Raw genomic sequence first — 27,618 nt, 5'->3', positions numbered from 1 at the left:
TTTAAGCAAGTAGAGGAAAAAGGCGAAGAATCAAACGGTCAATTTTGTTTAGGGTTTTAGAGAAACCCTTTGCAGCTTCGCTTTTCATCTTGCAATGGCGTTCTGGGGTTAGTATCATTCCTTTTTTCTGCATTTTTCATGTATGAATTCCATTTTCGAACACAAGAAACGAAGTATATTAATGATATATTTTCACATTTCTCTTTTCTTTTTGTGTGTGTGTGCTTCCAGGAGTTGAATTGAAGTCTGGTAAACCGTTCACTCACAATTTCGAAAAAGAGAGGGGAAGACTTCACATCTCACAGGTTTGCTTGAAAAGCTTTTTAACTTCGTTTTCCGCACATTTATTCTCTCTTTTCTTGGGTCATTTCGATGTTTTCGGGTGATTAATTTGTATTTTTATCGTAAAGACGTTGTAGTATTGAAGTAATTGGCCTTGATGATATTTTGGGTATAGTTCAAAATTTTATGTTCTTGTAATTGACATATATCTTCATCAATATGATTGAAGTGCTTAATGTGTTAGTTGTGTTGAGTTGCCATTGCAAAATAGTTGTATGGATGCTTGTTAGTTGTCACCTATCTTTTATCGAAAATGTCAAATGGATGAAACAATTTGTTGGTATTAGTTCTTAGCCAGCACGACATCTTTCGTTTTCCGTCAGAATACATAAGAATTCCATCAAATTGTTTAGGTTTTCCATTATGCAAATGGGTCAAATTGCAGTTTAGTATTGAAAGCATAATCCTCTGCTTAAGTGTTCTAACATATTTGTAACACTCAAATTTGGAAAAATGTTCCTCCAAGTTATATTGGTTTACAGACAAAATTGAATTGGCTTAGTTGTTGGTAATCTTCTGGATGAATTTTTGGTGTTCAATATCAATTTGTACTCTATATTTTTCTCATCATTATGCTAATTTTATTTGCTTCTCTGAGTGATTCAGGCAACATTAGGCTCAGGCTCGTCAAACAAAAAATGCATAGTTCAATGCAAAGTAGGTGATAAGGAGCCTATTTACTTGTGTTCGTTATTGCCAGAAAAACTGGAGACATGCCCGTTGAATCTCGAGTTTGAGGAGGATGATGATGTTACCTTCTTAGTTGTTGGTTCTCACAGTGTTCATCTCTCTGGTTTCTTTTACGGAGAGAGTGAGGATTGCTGTGGTGATGAATATGGATCGTATCCTTAAGTTTCTATGTGTTATTCAGCTTTAACTTTACCATTTCGATTTAGGGAAATACTTGAAGGAAACTGTTTTTTTGAAAGTTTAGAATCTATTTTTCTGTATTCCTTGACATTGGTGTAAAGTGACTACGAGGAAGGTGCTTCTGAGACTGATAGTGCATCTGATGATTCGTTCGAATTCAATTATGACACAGAAGATGAAGATGAAGATGGCTCAACTGACGATGATGATTTTAGCATGTACCCACCTTCCCCTATTCCCAACAGTGGAGGTAACTTTGCGTTTTACTTTTCTTTGGGTCTTGAAAGATACTGCCAATGGTGTACATTAAGCTTACAATTTTCTTTTCCCACTTTAAACACATATTGTGATTGGAGAGGAGGATCAATCCAAAATTTGAAATTTATCACTCGCTTTGTCCCTATTTGTGTGGCATTGTTTGATCGAGCATGTAGTTCAAGTAAGAAATGATGACTTTTGAACTTGTTTGCTGGGAGAAGAGGATGTATGCAAAATCTGAAAGCATTGGTGTTACTAGTTTGGCAAAAATGTTGCAATTCCAAATAGTTAATTGATGTGATTAAGAATGAGGATCCATTCTGATTACATGTGGTATCCTGTTATCAGAATTAAATATTTTTCTTTTACTCCAAGGACCATGCTCACCTTTCTATTAAAAAAAGTTTAGAACCTTTTGGTTTCCATATATAGAGTGGGATTTTGACGGGAGTAAATTGAAAATGGTTGTAGCAGAAGTCCATATCACTGATTTCTCAAGAGATCATCTAATACCCGATCTTGAATATATTTAGGAAACTACTTTTGTGTTAAAGACCTTATAGGGCATAACAATTGTATTGCAAGTTTCAGTTCATTAGCTGCTTTTGATTTCTTCTTCCTGTCTAATGCATATTTCCTTATATTTAAAATAAAATTTTGTTTGCATTTTGTTGAAGTGAGAATTGAAGAGATACTGGAGGATGAAAAGCCTACAGATGAAAATGGTACATCCAAAAAGCCAAAGAAGAAGAAAAATCAGTCAAATGGGATTGATGACTCAGAGCGCCAGATAGTTGTGAAGGGTAATACTGAAAGTCCTCTGATGGAGAGTGAAGATGAGGATGGCTTTCCGATATCTGCTCCCTCTGAAAACAAAACTAAATCAGTGAGATCTCAAAAATCAGATGGAACTAAAGATCAGGATACAGGTGAGGAAGCAGGTGAGAAGAAAGGCTTAAAAAAGAGACTTCGTGATGATACTGGCAAAGACAATGATCAGCAAGGGTGAGAACCATTTTACTTTGTAGAGTGTATTGTGAATTTTTAATTTAGGCTGCGGATATATTGCTTAATGTTGATATGATCAAAATTCAACTTTTATGATTTATTTTAGTGATGATAACTCTATTTTCTTCTTATCCTATAAGCAGAAAAGACATTGCTAAGCAAAATAAAAAGAATAAGAAGAAAAAGGTAGTGGATGGGGAGGAATTGGATCATGAGGATGTTTTAAAGAGCAGTGCCAATCCAGAGCATGTAGAGGGCAATGATGAGGCATTTTCAGTAGGTAAAACTGAAGATGGTCAGAAACCAACTAATGAGAAGTAAGTTCTGCTCTCTTGTAGTGTAGACTATAAACGAAAAGAATAAGGCTATAAACTGATATGTTTTGCAAATGAGTCTGGATTGCATAATTAACGGGCCCAATCTGGCTGAAAGTTTATTCTGATTGGCTTCCATATGAGCTTATTGTATATTTTATTGAACTCCATTGCTTTTACTAGTAATAAGCCTTGTGAGTTTATTCTTTCACTAAAAATTGTTCTCAGGGATACAGAGAAAAAGAAGAAAAAGAAAAAGAACAAGAAAAATCAACAGGATGGCAAAGCTGTTACAGAGGTTGAAAAAGATAAGAAGAATGAATCACAGGAGGAGAATGCAGGGACTAAGCCTTCTCATGCGAGGACCTTTGGAAATGGATTGGTCATAGAGGAGCTGGCTATGGGCAAGCCAGATGGGAAAAAAGCTTCCCCTGGAAAGAAGGTCTCGTTTTCTTCCTTGTCAAGTGTAATTAATTGTTTCTCTGAATCGACTGTTTCATTTTGTACTTTCCGGGGAAAGTAATGGGATCTTGTTGCTACTTCACAATTAAGTCAATTAGGATTTAGGCCTCTCCTCTTTAATGAACATGTATGGAGTACACTACCTTTATTGATAATGATTTTCTGCCACTGAGCAGGTTGGTGTACGTTATATTGGCAAGCTGAAGAAGAATGGCAAAATATTTGATTCCAATATTGGGAAAAGACCTTTTGAATTTCGCTTAGGTACTATATTTGATCTTATGTGAAGATGGATTTTATTATTTTGATGTGTTAAACTTAGGTTTTTGTGGTTGCAGGTATTGGTCAAGTTATAAAGGGTTGGGATGTTGGTGTAAATGGTAATTCACTTGGATGACTAACTGATTGTTTCTCTAATTTTATAGTTGTGTTTCCAGTGTTGAGGACTAACTTGTTTATATACATCCTACTGTCAGGCATGCGTGTTGGAGACAAAAGAAGGATCACAATCCCACCAGCCATGGGGTATGTATTTGAGTTTCTGTTCTGTTTGCAGTCGTTTGTACTTATTTGTTCATTAATGCAAGAGCATGAAAACCTGTCTTGGGTTGTGACAAATTCTTGTAAGATGCAAGAGCATGTCCTAAGTAGGGGCATTGACTAGAGTGTTTCCCTTGCTTGAGAGAGAGAGAAAGGAAAATCAGAAACGAAATTAATTTTTTCCCTAGCAAGTTACTAGTTTTTGCCTGTTTGCAGCATCCTTTGGATTTGAATGTCTTTCCAGTTTTCAGTTACCCATGCATGATTGAGTAATAGTCTTTCTTTTTTTGTTCAGTTATGGGGCTAAAGGCGCTGGTCGTGACATACCACCCAATTCATGGCTGGTATTTGATGTTGAGCTGGTAAACGTTAATTGACCGTGCTTTCAGATGGTGGATGTTCTGGCCCGTTCAACATAATTCTAAAATTGTTGTTATAGTATTCTTTTTATGCAAAAACAAGTTAGCTTCATTTGCGGGGAGAACTTGTACAAATTATACAAGTAGAGCAGGGGTTACCATTTTTGTAAGACGACTCAATTTCCGATTCCTGCTAAAATTTTGAAGTATTGTTGTATGACTTGTCGAGAGTACATTACATTTTCTGTTGGAAGACCAAAATCCTTGGATGATCTCATGTTTTGCTTTCGATATACTGTTACTATCTGTCCATTTAGTAAGGTTTGGGTACACTTACAATATGTTTGTTGGTTCATAATTTCATACAGAGAAGTGAGAAGTCGTTGGATGACTTAAATGGTTCATGTTTATGAATTTCAACATTTGCAGTTGCAGATGTTCATCTTTGAACTTAATTTATCGTTTGTCATGGCTTCTATTAGAGATATTAATATCATTCTCTCCAACAGATTTTAAGTTATAAAGTCTCTTGTTTAGTTTGATTTTGCTTTTAAATGTTCATCAGTAATCTTGGTTTTGATGAATAAGACACATAAATAGAGTGTCTTAAAAAGAGTTAAATTAGTCAAAATATTCTTTTTATTAAGAAAAATGGATAAATACTTCAAGATAAAACTTTGGACAGATAAAATGAATATTATGTCCTATTTTTGGTACTCGACTTTCAATTTCACATGAATAGAATACTGTACTTATACATTAACACAAACTTGTAAATACATATATCTTTGTTTTCTTAAAACAAAACAGAAACTATATACAAAATATAATTATTATGGTATGTTTATGTTACAAACTTTATTATATATTCAAAAAAGAAAAAAAAAATAACAATGAGGATTGTAACACCAAAAATGAGAAATAACATGATCGACCTTCGTGTAGCGTTACAACTCGAATTATCGTATCGTACCAAAGCGAATTATGACTGAAATTTAGAAATTTAAATGCGGGTTTAATTTATTTTGAAAGAACATTAATAGTTTCTCTACACAAATTTGGGACTAATCAAATTACTATACTAGAAATTTAAAAATCCAAACAAGGTTTTAATTTATTTTTAAGGAATAATGACAAATCATTTTCTTACAAATTTAAATAAGATTTTAACTTATTTTAGAGGCATATCAGTTATTTCTTATCAAAGTTGGAGACTCCATTTTTTTAAAACTACATTAAAATTATGTATTTCAATTATTTCTTACAAAAGTTGGAGGCTTACTACTAAAATTTAAAATTTTAAACAAGAATTTTAATTTATTTCAGACGGTAATTCAATAAAGTTCAAATCCGCAAAGACAACCCACAGCTTGAAGTGAACTATCTCTATCTAAACCACAACTTAAACCGAAGAAGTCACCAAAAGACTAAAATACCCTTGTCAAGAAGCAAACATGAGTCATGACGATTACCACTTGCTTGCCAATAGATACTTGTATATAGTTTAAGTACCACAAAATAATTCACTTCTCTATTTATTAGTTCATACTTGATAACACACATGCACTATAGTTACCAAACAAAACATATACATTTCACAAAAATCGAGAAAAATCTCTTCTTTCCTTTCGATTTATTTACTAATCTGAAACTTAAAGTTCAATTTCTTTTTGCCTCAAAAATGTTGAGACAAAAGACAAAAATTGTGATAATTGGAGCTGGAATTGTTGGTCTAACAGCAGCTAAAGTGTCACTATAACAGAAAATGGTTACCAAGTAAATTCCTCTCTTGTTGAGTCCATATCAATTTTTTACAGCAAATTTGTTAGAATTTTCTTCTTGTCAAGAAAATTTTCAAGATGGGGTTTGTAGACAAATTCTTGAAAGTTTGAATCTTGAAAATGGTAATATTAAAAACCTCAGTACTGGTTCTTATCTTAAGAAAGGTCTTTGGAAATGTACAAGTGTTTGATAATTGGAGTAGAAAGTCACTTGAAGAAGGCGTATATTCGCAATGTTTGAGAGTATACATAGGCATTACTCTTGATTTCAATGGAGAAAGTGAGTATTGTAATTTTCATGGAGATGAAATGACTATAGGTAAAGGGTATTTGAGTGTGATTGAAGCTTTAGCCTCTGTTTTACCTGATGGTTTGATTCAATTAGGCCGAAAAGTGACCAAAACTGAATGGGAATCTGTTGGAAAATGATGATGGTGGTACTGATACTAAGCCTGTGAAGGTACATTTTAGTGATGGATCAGTAATGTATGCTGATCATGTTATTGTTACAGTCTCATTAGGTGTTTTAAAGAAAGGAATTCGCGATAACTCTGCTATGTTTAGTCCTCAGCTTCCTAGTTTCAAGACTTGGATATGGTGTTGTTGACAAGTTATTCTTGAAACTGAGTAGTCCAAGTACTCATGATGATAATGGCATGATATTTATTCTACCCTAAAGTTCCTTTGAAAGAAGCTCTTGATAATGAGGAGATAATAGATGGTGTTTCGACAACAATGTCGTTGTTTCTTGCAAACTCAAAGCAATTCAAGAATAACGCAGATTCTGCAGAAGAAAATCGCAAATTAAAGACTTTGAACCACAAATCCATCTGTAGGCCTTCATTGCAGATCCATTTTTAACACAGCCTCCTAGTTGCCTATTTTCAGCCTTTACTCATCAAATGATAGAATGAGATTCTGCAATTTACTCCAAAGACTTAGTGGTACATCAGCATTAAGATTCAAGTCAATCAGAAAAAATGTGATAATTCATAACAGCTCCTACTGGTAGAAAATTCCTATCTTGTGGCACCTATAACAAGAGTGAAGCACTTCTAGGTTAAGCTAAACACAAATTATGCCCTACTAAATCCTATCAAAGTCAATTACTTAATATTCATCAGATAAAGGGATCATGAGGCTAACAATTAGCAATAAGGTTGCAACGATCAGTTCAATCAGGATGACAGGCTCTGCTCTTTAGATTCCATTCCAGGCAAAGATATGTTGTTTTGTGACGCTGAGATTCTTGAGCTGTATATAGAATTTGTAGTGATCAAGTTATCCCCAGGAAAGGAAATCGAAGCAGCAACTTTGGGACTTGGTCCAGAGGAAGCAACGTCAGTTCGTTCTTCAGAAATGGGAGGGGCAGGAATAGCAGCACGCTCGACTCTTTGCTTCTTTGGCTTCTGCTCCAGCTGTTGACCAGGTAGAAAGCTACCAACCACAATCTGATGCACTCAAGACGTTCAGATTAGTTTTGCAAAATCGTTGTCGGACACAAATGAGGAAATAGTAGAAGTTTTTAAGGAAGAAGATATTCAAAGTAGCAGTTATCTGTGGGTGCAATTGGCCATTCATAAGATTTCAAGAACTTTCCCGCTAACATGGAATGCATATTGCATACAAAGGAAAAGTACAGGAAAAGAAAGATCAATAATATTTTGTGTGGCACTTCCAGCCAATAATCCCAAAATGTGATTCTTTTCACTTGAACAGCTTGTTGCCTAACACCTTGTTGGAATAAGAATAAGTGGGGCAAAAACATTGGTAGTTCCAAACTAACCTGAATGGGACCAGCAGCTACCAACATGCCGGCAAGTCCTCCTCCCATAACCCGACCATCAGGTCCTGAAAGAGAGACACTCATCCCACCAGATCTGCTTTTTGTTACTCCATTATCACTAGGCATGAATGATCCTGTCAGAGAGAGAATTTCAAAATGACCCTGCAGCAAGCAAGAAACATAAATCATAATTTAGATTAGAAGAAATGCTCTGATGATGAACGACCCATCGCCGTTCTTGCATTCATTCCCAATGGGACAGAAGTATACATTTTATGCATGCATAATTTTTTTTCTTGCTTTTTTGTGCGTAGTAAAAGTAAACGGCTCACACCTCGTAGGTCAAGGTACCACCAGAAGAATTAGGCTGACGGAGTGTAACATTTGAAATTGCACCATTTGCAGCCAGCACACAAATAGCTCTAGATCCTTGTTGAGCAAATGAAATTATTTTCATGTTCACATCCTAATAGACCAAAGAAATAATAAATCAAAAAGAAATTGGATTTAATGTATTCTAAGACAAGTTCAAACATCCAAGGAAATTTCAGCAAAAATAAATGTTCAGAAGCAAGGTTCCTCAGCTACTATAATTGTTTGCCAACAGTGAGATGGAACTTTTTTTTGCATTTGATGCAAGTTCTAGTAAGTATGTTTCATCAAATACATATTTTAACCTGACGGACAAGCTGCATGGCATGAGAATTATTTACGTATCCCCCAATTGACTACGATACCAAGTCCCAAATCAAATTGGAAAGAGTTAAATCTCTAATATTTGGACTGACAATTACTACATATATCCCACTTTGTTTAACCTACTACTTTGTATTTCCCAGAAATATGACGTACTTCCTCAAATGGCAAGGCCCATCATTGCCAAATCACACATATTATAAGAATTTTAATCATTTTCACTGGAACTTGGGAGTCCATAAAAATCAATTAAAGCCCGATCATAAAGTAAAGAGGGTATCAATCTAAAGCACCAAGTGCACGTGCACGAGTAGGTTAAACCGTTGAAGTAAGCAAGTGCATCTTTTCTAGACAATTATCATTACAGAAATCATAAATGTGAAAGTATGGAACAAACATTCTCAAGGCTATAAATTTTTGGGTCTCCAGATCTAGTGTTTAGTTTATTCAGGTGTGATGCTCCGTGAGCGAAGAGCAAATTGAGAATTGAATTGAAATTTGTTTATTTCACCCATATTCAAGATTCCAGTATTGTATTTACTATTTCAGATGTTCAGTACTGTATTATTTAAAACCACAAAAAAATTTCATGCAAGTATGAACTCCTTTAAAAAAGTTGTCTTGATACAACCACTACATCCAGGAGTTGTCTAATTTCCAAAAGTTCAAGAGATGTTGGTTTCAAGACATACTAAATAGAAGTAATTAGCGCTACATTGTTAGCACTCAAAGTCTAGTTCTTTATTGTACAATCGAAATAACCAATAAGCACCAGTCACTTGTTACAGGCCTAAGGAAGATCTACATATGGATAATGAGATATCTACTAGTTGTACATCAAACCATTCACAATTACATATATCATAGGGTCTTTGTTAAATGTAAATATGTATAATTGAGAAATCAGGTGAATTGAAGCCATATAAATTAATTATCCAGATACAGTTCTACGATATTGTATCAATCAGACTGGGTAGGAAGTAATAATCACAATAAGAGTAACAACTAAAACTACCTCCGCCCAACTCATTGTCTACTTTGACTTCCCTTTCACAAAAATCTTTTTGACAATTTTTTTATCAGAAGAAATCTAGGGTTCATCAGCCTATTATGCCTTGAGAACCATGTTGATAATGTCTTCATTTCATACAGCAGTAGACAGCAGCATGCAACTAGCAAGAGGCTAAATGCAGATGAATTACAAGCAAAGCAAAAGTCAAAATATTTGTCTAAATGGGGTAGTTCTTGATACACATATTTATTTCACCTTTGAAGAGATACATAGGAACTCCATTTGTAGGTGTATGTGAAACTTTTATAAATCCCACTTAACTGGTTTAGTGGGAATTGATATTCATATTTCATACAATTTTGAATACAGAATACCGCAATAACATGCATGCGTCAATCTCTACTGCATAAGAGACAGCCTTACAATATATTCCTATTACCCAAGGGTCTACGCAGAAGACCTAATTTGATTCCTATCATTCAAATGAAGCACTCAGTTGGTGGGGTGAAAAAAAAGGAGATGGATAATAGAGAAGGCAGCCATTTAAGCTTATTCCGGGAATTAAAAATACATCATCCTTTAAAGGAAACAAAGGTTTAGAACATGTTTCTTCAGTCAGATTGAATTATCACAATGCAAAATACCATCTTCCAAGAAGCACACCTAATTTAGGTGCTTTAACCTGTTTCTCCTAAGATACATCACAAATTGTTTTTTTGAGAAGGAAAAATACATCAGAAATTATAATTATACCTCATGTCAACTTCAGGAAAAAATTCTTACTTTTCACCAATATACCTTCTCTATTGTCTTCACCAAGGGGTGGCATGGGTTTTCACTATTCATAGTTTCGCAGAACAGTGTGAAATATAAGTCTGACGTCTTTGGCTGACTGAAATATATAACCAAAATCCAAAATATATCTGTATGGAAGTTCTTTTTTGCTTACAAAGTCACCTCTTATAGTTAACTCTTTTTTGACTAGTCAAATACACGAGAAATTCAAACTTGACATATGGAAAATAGAATCATATATTTGATCGACATGTCTGACCCACTATCACTCTTCGTGCTTTATCAGTGCCTAGAAACACATTTGCACATATTGCCAGCTAGAAGCAAAATTTAACCCAATTTTGCAAGAGTGTACCTAGAAGCAACTATGATGTTTGAAAAATTGAGCACTGATGAACTTCATTAGTTAGGTTAACCGTTCCTTCTATTTCAGTTACACCACTACTTGGCTGGATAAGAAGGTCAAAAGAAAAATTTGTGTAGTAGTCCATAACATCAGATTAACTTCTCTAGTATCCCTACTCTAAAATTTTTATAATTAGTCATAACTTATCGAAGGAACATATAAGATAATTCTCTCCTTAACTCTAACTTCAACAAACACCATCCTTCCTTTCTTCAGGTCATAAAGCAGGCACAATGGAGTATGAGCATTTGAAGTTCATTAATACATAAGGCTTACCTCCCCAGCATTAACAGTGATCACATGCGGTGTAAAATTTGCACTTGCACCGACAGAGTATGCCATCCCCTCCCCTAAGGAAATACAGAGTTAAGTATTAGCTCAAACAAAGTTAAACCTTCAAGACACAGGGAACTGAATTTTTAAATATAATATCAGTTTCCAACAAGCAAAATTCATAAGCATGATATTTAGATAGTATTATATTGAAACAAAACACAAAGAGAGCAAGTTTAACCAGCTTCAACGGAAAATTGGAGAAAACTATACGCTACTAAGTTTCAAAATGGTACACTGGTCAAGTCTATCAATGGATTCAATTTTTTTATTTTTTTGATAACTTATTAATAGATTCACCGAGGCACTTCATTTTTGCATGATTATATATGAATTATGACAACAGTATTACATCTGTTGATATACTGTCAATAACAAATTTATATCGACAGACAAAATATCCATGTATGCACTCTAGTTTATGAAATTTGATAAAATAGCACAATAAACAGAATTTCGTTACTCGCATGCATTCACGAGGACATATCTTCAAATGTTTCATAATGATGATAACCCTTTTATTATTTCTGAGGGAATAAACTATTGCTGCTAAATACAACATTTAATCTTGTAGAAATCGAGAAGATAACCGATCAATGAGGTAGTAAAAGAATATTACTTTGATAGGGCCATGCAAACATATGTGATTACTGTTCTAATTGAATGTCTAGTATTCACTATCACAGCAGTAGAATGTTTTGCACAATAGTGAATGACATGAATATTCAAATAGCAAATGTTATTGTGCCAGAACCCATCTACATTATAATTACTTGTACAACGATAACTGAATTAACTGATTCTGAGCTCAATATTTTTTTGTCATGTAAAAAGATGAATAGTAGAAGAATGTGAGTCAGATGGGTCAGATCAATATAGATTCCATCACTTTCTTGTCTTTGCAAAAGTTAATCGGCATCTTCGTTATATGCACTTGGTTATTTTTTCTTATTCCATCTCACAATTCTTGGGTAAAGACAGACCTGTCCAGTCATATCAGCTTAAAAGAATACACAGCCAAGTGGTCCAACTCTATTTGGCTTAATGCATCAAGAAAATTGCAGCTTTAGATTCAGTAAGAATCTCCGCTTTTAGTATCTTCTTTAACATCATAAATGCCAGGAAATCAAGACCCTTCTTGATCCCCAGTTTAAGTTAAATACTTACAATAACTCACTTCAATGAACAATGCAGAAACAAACAGAAACAGAGCAAACAAATCCACTCCGGTAGACCCAGCCTCATGCTGAAACATTATTACTCACAAATAACTATTCAGCAGCATGAATACAGAAAATTTTAAAATTCCATTCAAATTCTAATATATAAAAACACCCGGTAATGCAAATAGGGGGAAAAGGATCAATAGGAGGGTTAAGATGTTACCTGGAGTTCCAACCTCAAACTTATTCTTCTTCTTAAAGGAATCAACGGGGCGACTTCCGCTGTTTTTCCAAGCTGAAAAATCTCCAGCAAGAGGAATTGAAGCTGATATTGGCATTGGTGATAATGCAACTGCTGGTTTACCATCTGGTCCATATTTCCTAGGTCTACCCCTCTTCTTCTTCGTCTCTTCTGTCACATTTACAGGTGTTGTTGCTACAATTGATCCACTAAACTCAATATTATTACTTTCACTCCTGGGAGCCACTCTGTAGCTCTCTGGAGCTTCATCACCTTTAACTGTAACCCCTGAACCATTAACTCCTTCTTTCTCCTCCATGCATATACACAATAATAAAACAACCAAAACCCCTTAATCCCCAAATAACTCAAGCCCCAAAAATAGTAAAAAGATTTTTGTTTTCAAGAACTCAAAACCCCTTAAACCCTGAAGAAAACACCAAATAACTTAATCCCCCAAAACAGCAAAAAATGGTTGTTTTTTTTCAAGAACTCAAAACCCCTTAAACCCTGAAGACAACTCCGAATAACATAAGCTCCCAAAACAGCAAAAATATATTTGTTTTTCAAGAACTCAAAACCCCATAATAACAAATATAATAAAAATACAATCTTTTTTCAAATGCTAATATATATATACATATATATATAACAAGCAAAAAATACCAAGAAAAGTACAAACTCAGAAATCTGCAAATGCTAGACTTATTTGTATCTACAGAAAGATCATCTGACCATGTGCACTGGAAACCTAATGACTAACTGATACTCTGTTACTGCAAAAGAAAGAACAGAGCTTAAAAATACAAAATAATTTTATGAAAATGGAAAGAAAATATGTATTGCTAATTTTTATTGTGCTTTCAAAATTTCTTGAGAGAGTTGGTGAAATTAGGGTTTTTTGCAAGAAAAAAAAGGTGATGATGGACGAAAAATAAAGTTGAAAATTCGGGAAAAATAATTTTGTAATTCAATTAAAAAATATGAAAAATAATTAAGTATTAGGTAATATTTAAATGGAAAATTCAAAGTAGCATTAATTATGTTTAAATAAATGATTTGACGTCCATTTAGGATTGTTAATAAATGATGCTTTTAAAAATGACTAAGTTAAATGAATTGAATATAAAATTAAAAAAAAAAAAGAAATTTGGGAAGAACAAAACTCTCTTCACTTTTAAATTGTGGTTTAATTTATTTCAAGCTGTAAAGTTAACATTGGAGCCATACAAAATTTTCCAATCTCTGACCTTGTCTTTGTCTTTTTAGGTAAATTAAAACTTGACCATTCAAACAATATTAAAAAAAAAAAGAAAAATACTCTTGGTTTTTTATTTAATAAATTATTTTATCGTAAAGTTTACTATCAAACTATGATTATAGTATAAAAGTAGCAGAGTCAGAAAAATCGATAGAGGCAATTGTAAGATATATAATATTCCAAAAATCCTGGAGTTATGATTTATGAAGTCATTACAATTAGTCAACTTTGGCAGTACTCAGGGAAAATATTCCTATGTTATCCAGGTCTTTGTGGGACTTTAGAATAATTTGCAGTATATTTTCTTTATGAATATGTTGGTGAATGAGGAGGCAAAATAGCTACATTGATTGATTTTGAGAAACCAAGTGGAAAAGTGTATATTATAGGACCAGAGGCACTTAAGATTGTCTCAATAACTATCATTCAATAAAATAAAATCTAGTGAAGTTCCATAAACGGTAATTATTCTTTTGGGGTTATGTTGTACTATAGTACAATGATATCTTTCTTATCGAGACATGCAAACTCCCATGGAAGTCAAATTGATTTCATATAATTGGCCAATAGTATTGAAGTCAAATGTGACGTACTATGGTACTTTCTGTTTTGTCAAGCCCCGGAAACTGAAAGGATAAACAAATCCAGGACAAACCCTTTTGTCTATCTTACTAGTAGCTCTATCATACTAAATATAAATGTGTTGGCACCTGCAAGTGGTGCATAGACAGCTCTAACCTCCGCGGCACTCGGAATGAGTACTAGTGGCACGGGTTCAGCTGATGTGCAACTTTGAGACCTTTATTTGCTTCAATGTATGATGCTGCTAAATGGAAGTATCAACATAGCATTCACAGATCAAGCACAGGATGAATAAATCCAATATCTGAACTACAGATTTGCTTAAATCAAGTGACCTTTATAAGAACCATCAAGTAAAATCTCGACATAGCTCCCTGTTACATTATTCTCACAAATGCCTGACAATAATCAACTCAAAGTAGTTTGAGTGACATCTACCTTGTGGGCTACGTGTACAGTAAACGTACGTTTTGACTGATTTGAAAGTTGGAATAGACATTCATCTCCAGGTTTCAGGCCATAAACTGCAGCAAATAATGCCCAGTTTCCTGCCAAGATCTTAGAACCGAAATTCTCATGATAGATGATAGGCCAGCATCTATTATCTGGTCCTTTGAGATAAATAATAATCTTTCCCATCTTCCTTCTGCCCACTATAACTTGTGGCCAGCTTTGAGGTAATTCCTACACAGTAATTTAAGGAAGTGTAAATTCAAAGATATCGAGGAGACGAAAACCATATACACCCAGGAATCAAGAACAATTTCAGCCAAATACACATAGTTAAGCACAATGTGGAGTGAACTATGTTCTCTAATGAGAAAGGTTTAGGCCTTAAATCATGGCAAAAAGAAAAAGATATAAAGAATGAACAGTGTAATCAGGTGATTAAAAGTTATTTGAACAGCAATGGAATGCAGGCCCTGCTTCACAGAAAATGAGATATCTTTTTCTCCTAAATATAATAGAGCATTTAGGCCTAAAGTATGCTTACAAGCTCCTATATAATATCTTCTTTGATTATTCAATGCCAAGGATATGTGAAAGTAGTACTAAAGTGCATGTCACTCCAATGAACACTCAAGATTATACACATTCAAGTACCGTATATGCTGCAAGAAATCAAACAAATGAAATTCCTCAAAATCCAGCTAAAAGCAGAAAGAATAATATCAGCAAGATCTTCACCAGAAAATTTCGACCATCCACCCGCAGTGAACATGAGAAGTTACCAGCATCAGGAAATGATGTGTCTCCTGAATCTGCAGGCTCGCTTTTTATAGCTATGTTATTACCAATGACAGCCTCAGGATAAACTTGACCATCTTTCTCTGTTATTTTTGGCTCTTTCCCTGCATTTGCTCATATGCAGTATATCAAATAAGAAAGCAGCGGGAAAGATGGTCAAAGAGACTCAACAGTGAATACATGCATGGGATGACGAGCAGTTATGAGAAAGGGATATCAAATGAATTATAAACTAAATATGAAAATGTTATACCATTAAAATTTTTAGAAGGGCAACGAGTGTTTGCTTCCATCTCCTTCAGTTCTAGCTTATCTACTCTTGTTTCCTTCACTGTAGGACGCAAAGCCCCTCAATTAACAGGCAGAAATCCAAAAAAGATAAAGCAAAAATCGAGACTCATAAATAACTTGACAGAACAGAAAAACTACATTTAATAAAGCAGAACAAAAAATATGTTTTAATATGAGAGAGTGAAAGCTTAGCAAATTGAGATGCTTCATTGGATTTCTCTGTGGTAACTTGATTTTTGCTGGTACAGTGAGTTTCTTTATTATATAAATACATCAAATGACTGCCTAATAAATCATCCATTGTGTGGTTAAGAATATATATTGGAGCAAATCAAAGTAAATCACGTATATGCAAGGAAATGGGAAAGAGGAAAGAAATTAGGGAAAAGTACAAAATTTTCTTTTTTCTTCTTTTATTTAACTAGAGAAGTCGGGAGAGACAGAGAGATCATTTTTCTCTTTGCCCCACTTAAAGTTCTCTCCCACTTCCTTCCTATTTTCCCTCTTTGTATTTTTCCCTTTCCTTCCGGTCTTTCCGGACACAGTAAAGATATAAAGAAAATATGACATATATGAAAGGGGGAAAATTACCATTGGTACCATTTTCAGCTGATTTCAGAGATGTGTTAGAGATAAGACCCACATGATGGTCATTTTCATCTGTTTGGCCCAAAAGTGAAATATCGTTCACTGGTCCAGAAATTTTTTCAGTCTGAGTGATTTTTACGTCAAGGAAAGGTGCTTTCAAGGTTAAGAGCTCCATCTCCAAAGGGACCACATCTACTGAACTTGATTCCCTTTGTGATATTATATCGGTGTGATTATGAGGTCTGTTTTCACCTTGTAGAACATCACTGGTTCCTTCTTCTTGGGGAACTATTTGTTGCTCTCCAGTTTCGGCATCAATGTTTGATGCAAAAGTTGTGGTCACTGGCTGGTGTCCAGCCCTTTCAGACTCTGGTATAGCAGTAACTGAGGGTGTTGAATTCCATTTTTTCCTTAAATTTATGTCAGTTTCAGGAGACAGCTCATCATGGGAAGTTTCTGTAGAATTAGTTCTCGGTCTTTTCTTCCCCAAATGAGTGCCATTATAAGAGTTGATCTTCTGACAACCACTTGTTCCATATATTTGAACAACGAAGTGCTGACCCTGAATATAGTGGAAAACCAAAAAGTCTCCCACTTTTAGACCATGCTCTGATGAAAAGGTACGCCATCCTTGTCGAATTGCAAGAGAACCATTATGATTACATATTCCCACCCTCCATTGCTGTCCACTTGAGTCCTCCAGGTAAGTTTCTTGACCAGTCAAGTGAGACACCAATCGAGCAAATCTGGGGGGAAAGTACTGAAAAGTTTGCACTTAGAATATGAATGGCTATAATAAAGTATAAACTGATATGTAACTCACCCACCTAGGCTAATGAAATAAGTTATCCACCACACCATTGGAAGAGTTTGAATAGTACATTGAACATTCGCTTATCATAAGAATTTCAAAAAAAAGTTACACCAATTTTGTCCTTTCATGTGGTCAATTTAAATTGCAAAAATTAACATTTAGGAAAGTTAAAGCAACAAATGCACGCCAACTATTTCTAAAGAAAAGAAATGATAGAATGTGGACTCTGCTAAAAGCATAATGGAGAGAAACCAAACTGACACTACAACAAAGCTTCTTAGAAATTGCAGCTACCACCTACCATATAAAGGACTGTAAGAATATTTTTCGCTCAGAAACTTCATAGCTTTTTCTTAGAGTAAATTATTTTTCCATTTCTTAGAAGGGTTGGGAAGGGAAAGAGGATAGTGCAATCAAACTCACACTTGTATGAGAGTTCCCCTCGATCTTTCTACAACTAACCTCTTGGGCTGCTCCCTTTTCATACCCTCTTTCATCTCCTTCTCCCTGTAACACCCTTCTTACTTCTGCCATTTCTTATCTCTACTTCATTTGTAATCTCTCTCATTTTCACCTCTACCCTCCCAAACACCTCTTTATTCCACAACATTATATTTTTTAAGCAATTTCAACTTTTGGCAAGCATATAAAAAAACCTCCCATCCACCTTAACTCCACCACCAACCAGTCACTCCAACCCCGAAATATATCACACTTAGCCACATGTTCTCAAATCTAAAAGAAGATCTCGTCTATCTTCTTCTACTTCCATACAACATGATTGGTGAATGGTTTGATAACCGTTGCAGAAGAGGAATCTGGATCATGTTGGGAGCCAACTCCTCCAAAGAAGTAGACACTAAAAATCTCTCCACTCTTAATCTAGATATTGGGTCCTCCGACCTAAACCAAGTGAAAGAGGCACGTGTTAAAAGGAAAATAATAGGAAAAAGGTTATCAATAACACCAAAACCCCTTCTGTGGGAATCTTATGGTATTAAAAATCCACCTAAACCCCAAAGCATATACCACCTCCCCATCTCAACTCTTAACTCCTCCCAAAAAAAACATCTTTGACCCCTCCTTATAGGTCCATAGATACCCCCAAATCCCCACTAAATTCCATTGCTAATGAATCTAAACTGCATCCCTAACACAAACCCCCTATTGTTGACCTCCACATACTCCACCTTCTATCATCCCAAGGAATGAGTATTCCTCCCAAATTTCCCCGGCTGAAATACAGTCATACTTCAGTCAACCTCCCCCCTCCCTTTCCTAATAATGCTATTTGTAAAGGTCTTCAAAAAAAATTCTTGAAAACATATCACATCTGCCACTCATCCTCTCAAACCTACTTTAATGATGGCCCTTTTGTTGGGGTCATTCATTCCCTCACATTCCAACTCATAATTTTACAATCCATCAACACATTATTTCCCCTCCCCTTTCTTCATGTTCACCACCAACCACCTTGTTTTATCTTCGGTACACCACAATCATAACTCCACCATTATGTGCCTCAATAGGTAACCTATTTTCTCCACCAATCCAATTTCACTCAAACGTCATCCCCTCTAGCCTCATAATCTATACAACTCAACATATCAAGTACTTTCTGGTAACACAACAACCCCTTCGGCACTAGAAGCAAAAGAACCAGACCTGTAACAGGACTGTCTGACGTCCCTTGGTCAAAGGACATCAATTATGTAGCATTACAGTACCAAATAACTGATGTATCTGATTTCAAGGTTCTATTAGTTTTTTCTATTATTTTCTCTAAGTACGAAATATTTCATTTTGGAATTTTAACGTCACTGAAGACTGACTTGCATCTTTTGTTGATCAGTTTTAGGAGTATATTTAATGAGCTTAAAAGAACTCTTCTATATCTCGATCAGTTCTTGAAAAGTTATTCCCCTGATTCACACTTGAGAAAACTAATCCAGTAATCCACAGTTAAACAAGAAGGTTCAGAATTCTTCGATTGTTGGCAATTTGGACAGGCTGTTTGGTCTTTTTTTTCAAATTTTCAACAATGCAGATCGGGATCGTTTGAAAGTGTAAGAAATATAATTTTTCATACGAGCTCAAGTGGCTGTAAAGACATTTGAAATGTTATATATGCAGCAGACTCAAGCCGATGATTGAAGGATGATGAGACAGATTTATCCCATTCCAGAATTGAAAGGGCCTTCCCCCTTATGACTAGCTTGAAAGCTTCGTCTTATTTCGTTATCGATAAATCTACATAAGGTTGTAATGCTTTAGAAGATTTAAATGTGACATTAGCAGGTAGGCAAGGTACTCAAATATTGGAAGAATTTACATGGATCACAAGTTGAAGTTGGTCTTATCCAGTCATAGTTTGAACGTCTTTCTTTTTAAGCATCACTAGGTGAAGGGGGGAACAGACTGAATTTATTGATAGAGATTCTAGCCAAGAAGGGTCATCTCTCTAAAGTTCTTATTTCTTTCGTTTTTATCCTATTGTATAAGCAGTGTAATCTTTACAAAGTTTGAAACACAAAAAATGTTAAGATTGACAGAACTCATTCGACAATTCAAATGAGATTATAAAGTTCTCTTTATCCGAAACCAACGCTTAACTTAGGCTTTGTCCATGGATTGTGGTCCAAAATGCAGGCAATCCAAATATCTAGGCGGAGTTTTTAAGAGAATGATATGATAGACGAAGATGTAATACACATACTAAAACAGAGTGTTGTATAACTGCAGATGCTAAAATGGGTGTGGTGTTACGCAAGATTGGATAAGGTTAGAGATAACCACATCTGACAAACTATACAAGCCGCGCACTGGCGCACATAAAAAAAATTTAACAAGAGAAGGTCGTCTGAGATGTTTTGGCCATGTCCGACATGGTATTCTAAGTAGATAGCTCCATAGGTGTGATAGTGTACTAAGTATATGTGCTAAAAAGAATTGATGCAAGCCTAGAACTATAAAAAAGAAAGAAAGTTTCTCCAAAGTAACCTCAAAAAGACAAGCTAATGGATGTAAAAAAACTAAATTTGAAAAAATACAATAACAAATTAAGCAAACATTGTTATAAAAACCAATGCTTTCTTTAGGAAGCTTTAAACTCGAAACTTAAAAACCAAGTGTAAGATCGTATTATACCAGAATTTTGGAAAAGCGTTTGTCGATCATGACTTTGAAGAAAGAGCTAACAATTGGTGAAGGATCCCTTTGTCCATGTATCAACATGCACGTGCGGGTACACATTTCACATGCTTCATTGTGGTGAACCATCTCTCTTCTCCTGACAAAGTGCGTTCCCTTTCCACAACTTTCTTCCCCACTACATAGAGCCATTACAACACTCATATAAATATTGCTTAGAGATAGCACATTGGGGTGCCACAAATTTGTTCAGAGGCCACTAAATTGAAAAAAAAAAATGGCATGCTAACATTGCAAATGTAATTTAATATTTTTGTACAGTAAGGAGGAGTAGGGACATGGTTTTCGACATGGACATGTGCTTCACCATTTACAGAAACATGAAAATTTCTATGATACAAAACGTAAAATTCAATACCTAGTCAAAGATTTCATCTTTTTCAATAATTCGGAACACTATTTACTAGCCCTAGCTTCTTATAGCAACTCAAAGTAATCATCGCTACGGTAGAATAGGCAATTCAGTAAAGTAAACAGAAATGAAACTAAAGAGGGAAAAAAATACCAATACCTGCGTTAATGGCGACCACCGTGAAGCTGCGCTTAAGTCAGCAGAAGCTGCCGTGAATAAGCCTCCGTTTGTATTTTGAAGTTTTTGAAAAGGTAAAAATTTTACCCTTGAGAATAAATTTCATTAGGTGGATTCAATTTTTTTTTCTATTTCATTTTATTTTTATAGATTTTGTTATGCTTTTTTTTTTTTTGTTACTGTTATTAATTTATACTTATGATATTAATTATTATTTTAAGTATATATTTTTAACTATATTGTTTATATTTCTACAAAGTTATTGTCTCCGATGAATATATACACATATAGTAAATATATTATACAAAAAATAATTATTGTACTCAGTTTCAACAATTCATGTTTTGATATTATATATAAAATTCTTGAATTTTGAAGTACTATATAAATAAGTTAACATATTATCTATTTTTACATAGATAAGTAGTTTCTCACTTATCAATTGAAAAAATTAATTATGCAAGTTCAAAAGATATTTTCATGTTTAGTCGTGATTTCTTTTTTGAATCCGTAACAAAATTTTGAACTTTTTCTAAGACATATATCACAATTGTATAATCTATGCAACTTAAAAGTGTTTTTTTCCTTACGAGATGTCTTTGTATATATATATATTCTTATTTCTTCTTTGTTTTCCTTTTAATGTTGATTAAATAACCAATGATTTATTATTTCCTGAACAATTCATTCATTATAGGTTCTTGAGTTATGTGATACTGACAAATAATCAAATTCATGCTGGGATATTGCTAAAAAGAAAAATTTAAGAACCTACTTTTTTCCATTATTTTTATTGTATGAACATTAACAAAAGAATATTTGCAAGTTTAATGTAATTATTATTTATGACAGAAGCGTGGGCAATTACCTAATTTAAATATATTTTTAGAGCACTAAAAAATAGTTTTTAAAAAAGTTAAACTTAAGTAATTTTTAAGTAATAAAAAGTAGAGTAGTATCTATTTTCAACTTTGTTTTATTAAGTCATATTAAAGTTATTTTTAACTTGGTCAAACATTCCAAAAATAAAAAATATAACTTAAAAATAGATTTGACTAACAAGTAGGATTGACCTACTTTAAAGTCCATCCAAGCAGCTGTTTGGATGGGTTGAAAAGTAACTATGAAAAGTAACTATTAAAATAGAATCAGATATTTTAAATTGCAGATGAGTTATTTGACTATGAGTTTGACGTGTGTCGTCGATAATGAGAGAGGTATATTTGAAAGGATAACATAAAGGAGATATTTTGACCGAAAGAATAATGAAGGGTGTATCTAAGGTCAAACTACTTAATTACACAAATATTCGTGCTATATTTTACTAATTCTCCCTAAAGTTTGAAATAATTACATTTTACTCACTAGTTAATGATGTCATATCAGATTTCAAGTCCAATACACCTAGATACATGTACATTTGCTTTTAGATACATTGTCATAGAGAAAGAGGCAAGCAAGATAGTCTATATATCTCAGATACATGAAAATCATATTATATACACTGATACCGCTTTGTGGAAACCTAGAACAGAAGAAAGTCTCTTTAGGATGGCTCTGTCCTAGCTAGACCGAGTCAAAATGAAGACAAAATAAGATCATTGGTGTACGAAATTTGAAACGCCAACAGAATTTGCAAAGAATTATTTTAAGTTACATTATAGATGTAATAATGTATTGGACAAATTTTCAGAAAGTGAAGAGAAATAAATTTCACTGGTGTACTATGGATATTTGCAAAATGATCATACATGTAGGAATAATTCACCTATTTATTATAAAAATTCAGTCCACGTTCAATATTCATGTACACGTTAAAAGAAGCCAATATACAGATTGACTTTTTAACCATAAAGCAAGAACAGGATTAGCTAACAAATCATAAGCACTCCAAGCAGTAATTAACAATGAATTTTCTGTCTTTTGTTGGTGCTAGACTTGTGTTCTGGGAAGAACAAAACCTAGCCTTCTCTCCTCAAAAGAATACTCAATCTCTACAGGAATCTCCTCGACTGGCTTCGAATAATTGCAAGGAACAAGAGCATTATGAACAGGTGTTACAGCTGTCTGCATGGGGGCAGACACAGTTAAAGGAGTAGAAGGGACAGGAATTATTGGCACTGTGAGAGGAGTTCTGTTCTCTTCTTCTGTAGTATAAAGAGTCTTCACTGGGGTAGAGAATATTTGGCTACTTGGAAGCATCTTATTCGCCATCTCATTATGATTATGCTTTCTATTCTGATCTTCCAAAATGTTAGTTGCATTGAACTTGGATGAATCAGTGGAAGAAATGGGGGAGAAAGGCTTCCGTGTCATAGTTTTCTCCAACTCGCAACCGTTTACTGTATTGGACTGCTTTTTCAAAGGAAGTCCAGCAAGATCCAGACCTTTCCGCCCTACACGGAGAAGTGTAGAAGATAATTAGCAGCTGATATTTCCACCAAGTTGATCAAGGGTTATAATAAGGAGATTAATATTGTGAGAAAATTACCTGATGATAGAGCTGGCAATCCATCATCGTTGGAATAATTGAATTGAAAGAGATCAGATTTCTTTGTGTTATGTGTGTTTGGTGTAGCTTTGGTTGAATTGAATTCAGTTTTTGGAGTTTGGGGCATTGTTCCCCCAATAGAAAGCTTCGGAGTTTGGAGCATTGTTCCTCCAACAGAAAGCCTTCTATTGGTTGCACCACTGCATGACATTCTACGACCCTTTTTGGCACTTTGGTTCTTCATAGGACTAGGCTTTGAGCCATACATAGCTTCATGTTCTGCCATTAATTGTCCCTGAAGTTTCTTCTGGTCCTGCATTGAGAAAAATATGAAGGTTTTAGAAGACTGACTCATCAATGATGAGCAAACATTTTTATAGCTTCAACAAAAGTCAATTGAGGGTTCAGTTCATACTCGTTGTCTTTTGCGTTCTTCCTCCTTTTCTTGCCGTAAGATGTTATACTCTTCAAGCATAGCGAGAAGACGGATCTAGCAGAAAGTAGATCAAAACTTGAGGGGAAAGCTCACGTGCTGCCGGTAACTTATACCAGAAAATTGACATATTTAAAAAAGCAAAAGTGAAGAGAACATACTCCATCATAAGTGAAATCAATTCCTCTCTCATTTTCCCATGCTTTTGTTTTTGATGCCAATGCCTCTACCATTACTGTTCAATAACATTAATACGATCAGACACATCAGTATCAGGCAATATTGTAGTTCAACAACTGTAATTGTGTCAAATTTCTTTGTTTCCCAAACATCAGGATACATAACAAGTTGTCAAGAAGTAATAGTTCAAAGATAAAAATAATAACATTATTATTTTTCTCAACACTGAAGTCACCAGATCTATAAGACAATGATTTCATATTAAAAATGAGACTCCAGACAAATGGGACAAAACAATCAGGATGTAACTTATACCTGGAAGCTTATTAACCAAAGTACGAGCTTTCTCAGCACGCTTTAGAGTAAGGTGTGCACCTCGTCCAGCATTGTAACGATTTTCATCCTGGGCAGGAGTCAAAGGAGATAATTGAGTGATAATGAGTATACTTATAAAGCACATTACAATGCAAGTCAAAAGCAAACCAACCCTGTTGTATTCTTCAAGCCAGCACTCCTCCTCGCATGCAGCTATCCATTTCTCCACCTTGTCTAATATTTCTTTCCTGCTGAAGGCTTCTTCTTTAACTTGTGCTACTTGGAGTTCAATTTGCTCGAGGATAGAAGCAGCATCAACAGCTCCTTTAAGAGAGCAAAAAGGCAAAAAAATCTTGACATTAATCACATAAACAGGCTGTAGGCTTAAGACTAGAACTGCCTGTTGGCTACAAGATAAATACCAGATTCAATAGCTTCAATAGCAACATCCATCGCATTATCTGAATCAGCAACCATGTGTGTTTTTCTGCATATCTCTTCTAGTTCTGATCTTTTCTTCAAAACAAGCTCTTTCATTTTGCTTGCTTTCAACTCTTCCAAGCGGGACAATTCTCCCTCAACCTTGATAGTAAAATATTTTTAGTGTCATTTCCCATAGTACACTCTCAAATGACAAAAGGAATAGTCGTGTAGTGGAAGACGCCAAAATAATTTATCTAATTATACATTTACTTACATAATTAATGAAATCCACTGACAGGATATTTGGCTCTGTTATCTCATGTTCTGAGGCAGCTATCTTACAAGTAACATTCTGAAAAGTCTGTTGCTCTTCAATGGGGGTGTCCATCAAATTCCATAGTTCCAACATGGAAGATGCAAGCTCTTGCAGCTGCGACAATAAGAAGGTCAACAATGTGTATTGAGTTAAAAAGGAAAAAAAAGAATCAGTGACTTCAGAACAATTTAATAATTTGCATACCCGTTTCATCCTGAGTAACTTAACCTCTCTTAGTCTTCCTATTGCAGCAGCTAAATGTTGGATGGTGTCATTACTTATATTCTTGGTTCCTTCAGATTCCCCTAGACTCGGATGAACCTCATTGACAGTATTTTTGAAATCCATACCAAGAACCAAGCATAGTGAGTTCAAAGTACTTAGGTGGTCCAGAACTTGTTTTAAGCGTTCACTCTGCCACCAAAGGATAGTAAAAATCAGTCAAAATAGTTGTTCTTTCATTTGCTCGGGAGTATGGGGAGATTTGGAACAACTGAATAGAGTGCAGCAGAAAACTGACCTTCTCCTTTTGAAGTGCCTGCAGTTCAGCATGTAATTCTTCTAGCTTTCTTAACGATAAATCACTTTCATCAATTACCACAGCAGTAGAAGTACAACCAGTGGGTTTAAAAATTTCATCCCTTATCTTCTGTAACTGCTTTGTAACTTCAATGAATTGATTCTTTCTATCAGATTTCCTATTGCGCATCTCTTCCAATTCTGGAAGAATGGTTCTAAGTTCTGCCTTCAGACCTCCAAGGCTCTGATCAGACTGAACACAACATTCATAGTAAAATTGATTACTATTTCATGAAACTAAAATTAACACGTAAATCTCATTTAAAAACATACAATTACAAGCTATTATTTCGAATTATCATCTCGGAGATTGGATAAAGAACAAAATGTATGTCATTTCTTTCTACAAATCCCTGAAAAGATAACTTGTAAGGCTATTTGGTTATGTTTTCCTGACCTGCCTAATATGAACTGGTCGCTCCCCCATCGCAGAACAGATAGCTGCCAGCTCTGCTTCAGCATCAGCAATTGCCTGCCTTAATTGAGCTCTACTCTTGTTAGCCTGATCCACCTTTCTTCTATATACTTCTAAACATTCTCGTTCAAGCTCATACAGCATTTTATCCCTTTCAGTATCAGATTCCCCAACTTCATCCCATATAATCTTTAAAAAAAGGAGGAAAAAAAGAAGGAAACATGTTTGAACTGCAAGATTAGTATCAAGAACTGATGAATTTCGAACAAGTCACTAGTAGCTAATTCATGAAAATTACCTGCAATTCATATAGCAATGTTCCACATGTAGTTTCCATTTGCTGAACTGAATCACCTTGAGCAGCTGTCATCTTAAAAGACCTCAGATCTGTTAACAAAAAACAATCTTTATAAGATCAGTGTAGCATAAAACAAACACCATGAGAACACAAACACTAATCTCATTAATTGAAGTGAAACTTAAACCCTAACTCATCATTCCCACTACTTCTACTGAACAAATCCAGAAAACACATCCAATAAACCCTAAATCATATCTACAACAATCAGGGATTGGTAAAATAGAGATAGAATGGATTTACTTTCATCCGTTTCCATCATTTAGGAAGAAAAAGAACAAAAATCCATGATTTACGCATCGATTTTACATTATTTTCCTATAAATTTACACATCATAGAAGCATAAAATTTGTTGGGAAGTACCTGAATCAACAGTTATGTTACAATTTGGAAATCGAAAGCTGAGATGTTTTTGTTCCGGATGCTAATTGATGAGAGGATGTTCAAAATTATTGATTCGAATGAAGCTAACGATAGAGAGAGAGAAATGGGAAGAAAAGTAGCCGTTAAAATATGAAAAATTCGACCGTTGAAGATGAGCGGATCTATAGTTTAATAGTCATTCTGCAAAAAGTTTAGTAACGTTCGACCGTTTCGTCCCTTGATTTTCTAATGTTTCAAATTAGTCCATAATCTTACGAAAAATGGAAATATAGTCCTCGAGTTTGAGTTTTATACCTTGGGCCAACTTTACCTTACTGTTTTTTTCTCTTTCATTAAAACTTGGTGAATCTCTCTACGTGATTATTGGTGTCATATTTCACATTCTAATTAAGAATATTTTTTTGATGATGTATAGTAAAAATTGAGCTCAACATTCAAATAGCAAAAACTTAAATGTTGAATTGGTTCCGTATATATCTTAAATTTATCTCTTCATATCTATTTGCTATAAATGATAAAAATCTAGAAATAGGATGACTTAATTATTGCCATACATACATATACTTTTTCTTTTTTGAAATTTTCTTATTATTTAATATAAGGGAGAAAATATAGATTTCTCCTGAACTTGTCTCGAAAAGTTAGTTACACATTTTAACTATTTTAACGATCTTTACATACATGAACTTGTTTATAGTGGAAATAATGCCCCCTTTGAAGATGACATGGCAAAGAAAGTGTTTCACTTTCCTTAAGGTGCGTGAATAGAATTAAAAAAATGTTAAAATGACAAATTTAAACATGTGGCACTATGTTTTTTCATTTTTTTATTTT

The 27,618-nt window shown here is 34.4% G+C and overlaps 4 protein-coding genes across 5 annotated transcripts; 1 reads left to right on the top strand and 3 right to left on the bottom strand.

Annotated features, from left to right (window-relative positions):
* On the top strand, positions 1-4,446 carry LOC107015466 (peptidyl-prolyl cis-trans isomerase FKBP53). Its single transcript, XM_015215741.2, has 11 exons — positions 1-107; positions 232-305; positions 949-1,184; positions 1,314-1,462; positions 2,148-2,475; positions 2,622-2,795; positions 3,021-3,234; positions 3,431-3,518; positions 3,593-3,634; positions 3,731-3,779; positions 4,090-4,446. Exons 1-11 carry the CDS (start codon positions 95-97, stop codon positions 4,169-4,171), a joined length of 1,449 nt encoding a protein of 482 aa, XP_015071227.1. The 5' UTR covers positions 1-94; the 3' UTR covers positions 4,172-4,446.
* A 2,391-nt stretch (positions 4,447-6,837) lies between these two features.
* On the bottom strand, positions 6,838-13,308 carry LOC107012684 (AT-hook motif nuclear-localized protein 1). Its single transcript, XM_015212593.2, has 5 exons — positions 12,349-13,308; positions 10,906-10,979; positions 8,055-8,186; positions 7,721-7,882; positions 6,838-7,385 (listed from the first exon to the last, which is right to left on the bottom strand). Exons 1-5 carry the CDS (start codon positions 12,683-12,685, stop codon positions 7,113-7,115), a joined length of 978 nt encoding a protein of 325 aa, XP_015068079.1. The 5' UTR covers positions 12,686-13,308; the 3' UTR covers positions 6,838-7,112.
* A 1,123-nt stretch (positions 13,309-14,431) lies between these two features.
* LOC107012722 lies at positions 14,432-20,995 on the bottom strand. Of its 2 annotated transcripts, none has more exons than XM_015212635.2 (6): positions 20,872-20,995; positions 20,298-20,478; positions 16,340-17,096; positions 15,711-15,788; positions 15,398-15,561; positions 14,432-14,893 (listed from the first exon to the last, which is right to left on the bottom strand). In XM_015212635.2, exons 2-6 carry the CDS (start codon positions 20,427-20,429, stop codon positions 14,618-14,620), a joined length of 1,407 nt encoding a protein of 468 aa, XP_015068121.1. In that variant the 5' UTR covers positions 20,430-20,478; positions 20,872-20,995; the 3' UTR covers positions 14,432-14,617. The 2 variants fall into 2 exon arrangements, with proteins under 2 accessions (XP_015068121.1, XP_027770963.1); XM_027915162.1 differs by lacking the exon at positions 20,872-20,995 and adding an exon at positions 20,719-20,835.
* A 1,627-nt stretch (positions 20,996-22,622) lies between these two features.
* LOC107012396 (65-kDa microtubule-associated protein 3) lies at positions 22,623-26,913 on the bottom strand. The gene is made up of 13 exons (XM_015212237.2): positions 26,764-26,913; positions 26,340-26,428; positions 26,024-26,230; positions 25,568-25,819; positions 25,252-25,461; positions 25,006-25,161; positions 24,731-24,890; positions 24,481-24,632; positions 24,309-24,396; positions 23,975-24,048; positions 23,796-23,870; positions 23,381-23,693; positions 22,623-23,285 (listed from the first exon to the last, which is right to left on the bottom strand). The coding sequence occupies exons 2-13, from the start codon at positions 26,409-26,411 to the stop codon at positions 22,822-22,824; spliced, it is 2,223 nt and encodes a 740-aa protein (XP_015067723.1). The 5' UTR covers positions 26,412-26,428; positions 26,764-26,913; the 3' UTR covers positions 22,623-22,821.
* Between the last annotated feature and the right edge of the window lie 705 nt (positions 26,914-27,618).

The sequence above is a fragment of the Solanum pennellii genome, chromosome 3, assembly GCF_001406875.1.
Source record: "Solanum pennellii chromosome 3, SPENNV200".
Taxonomy (NCBI): Eukaryota; Viridiplantae; Streptophyta; class Magnoliopsida; order Solanales; family Solanaceae; genus Solanum; species Solanum pennellii.
This window is presented reverse-complemented; position numbering and strand designations above follow the sequence as displayed.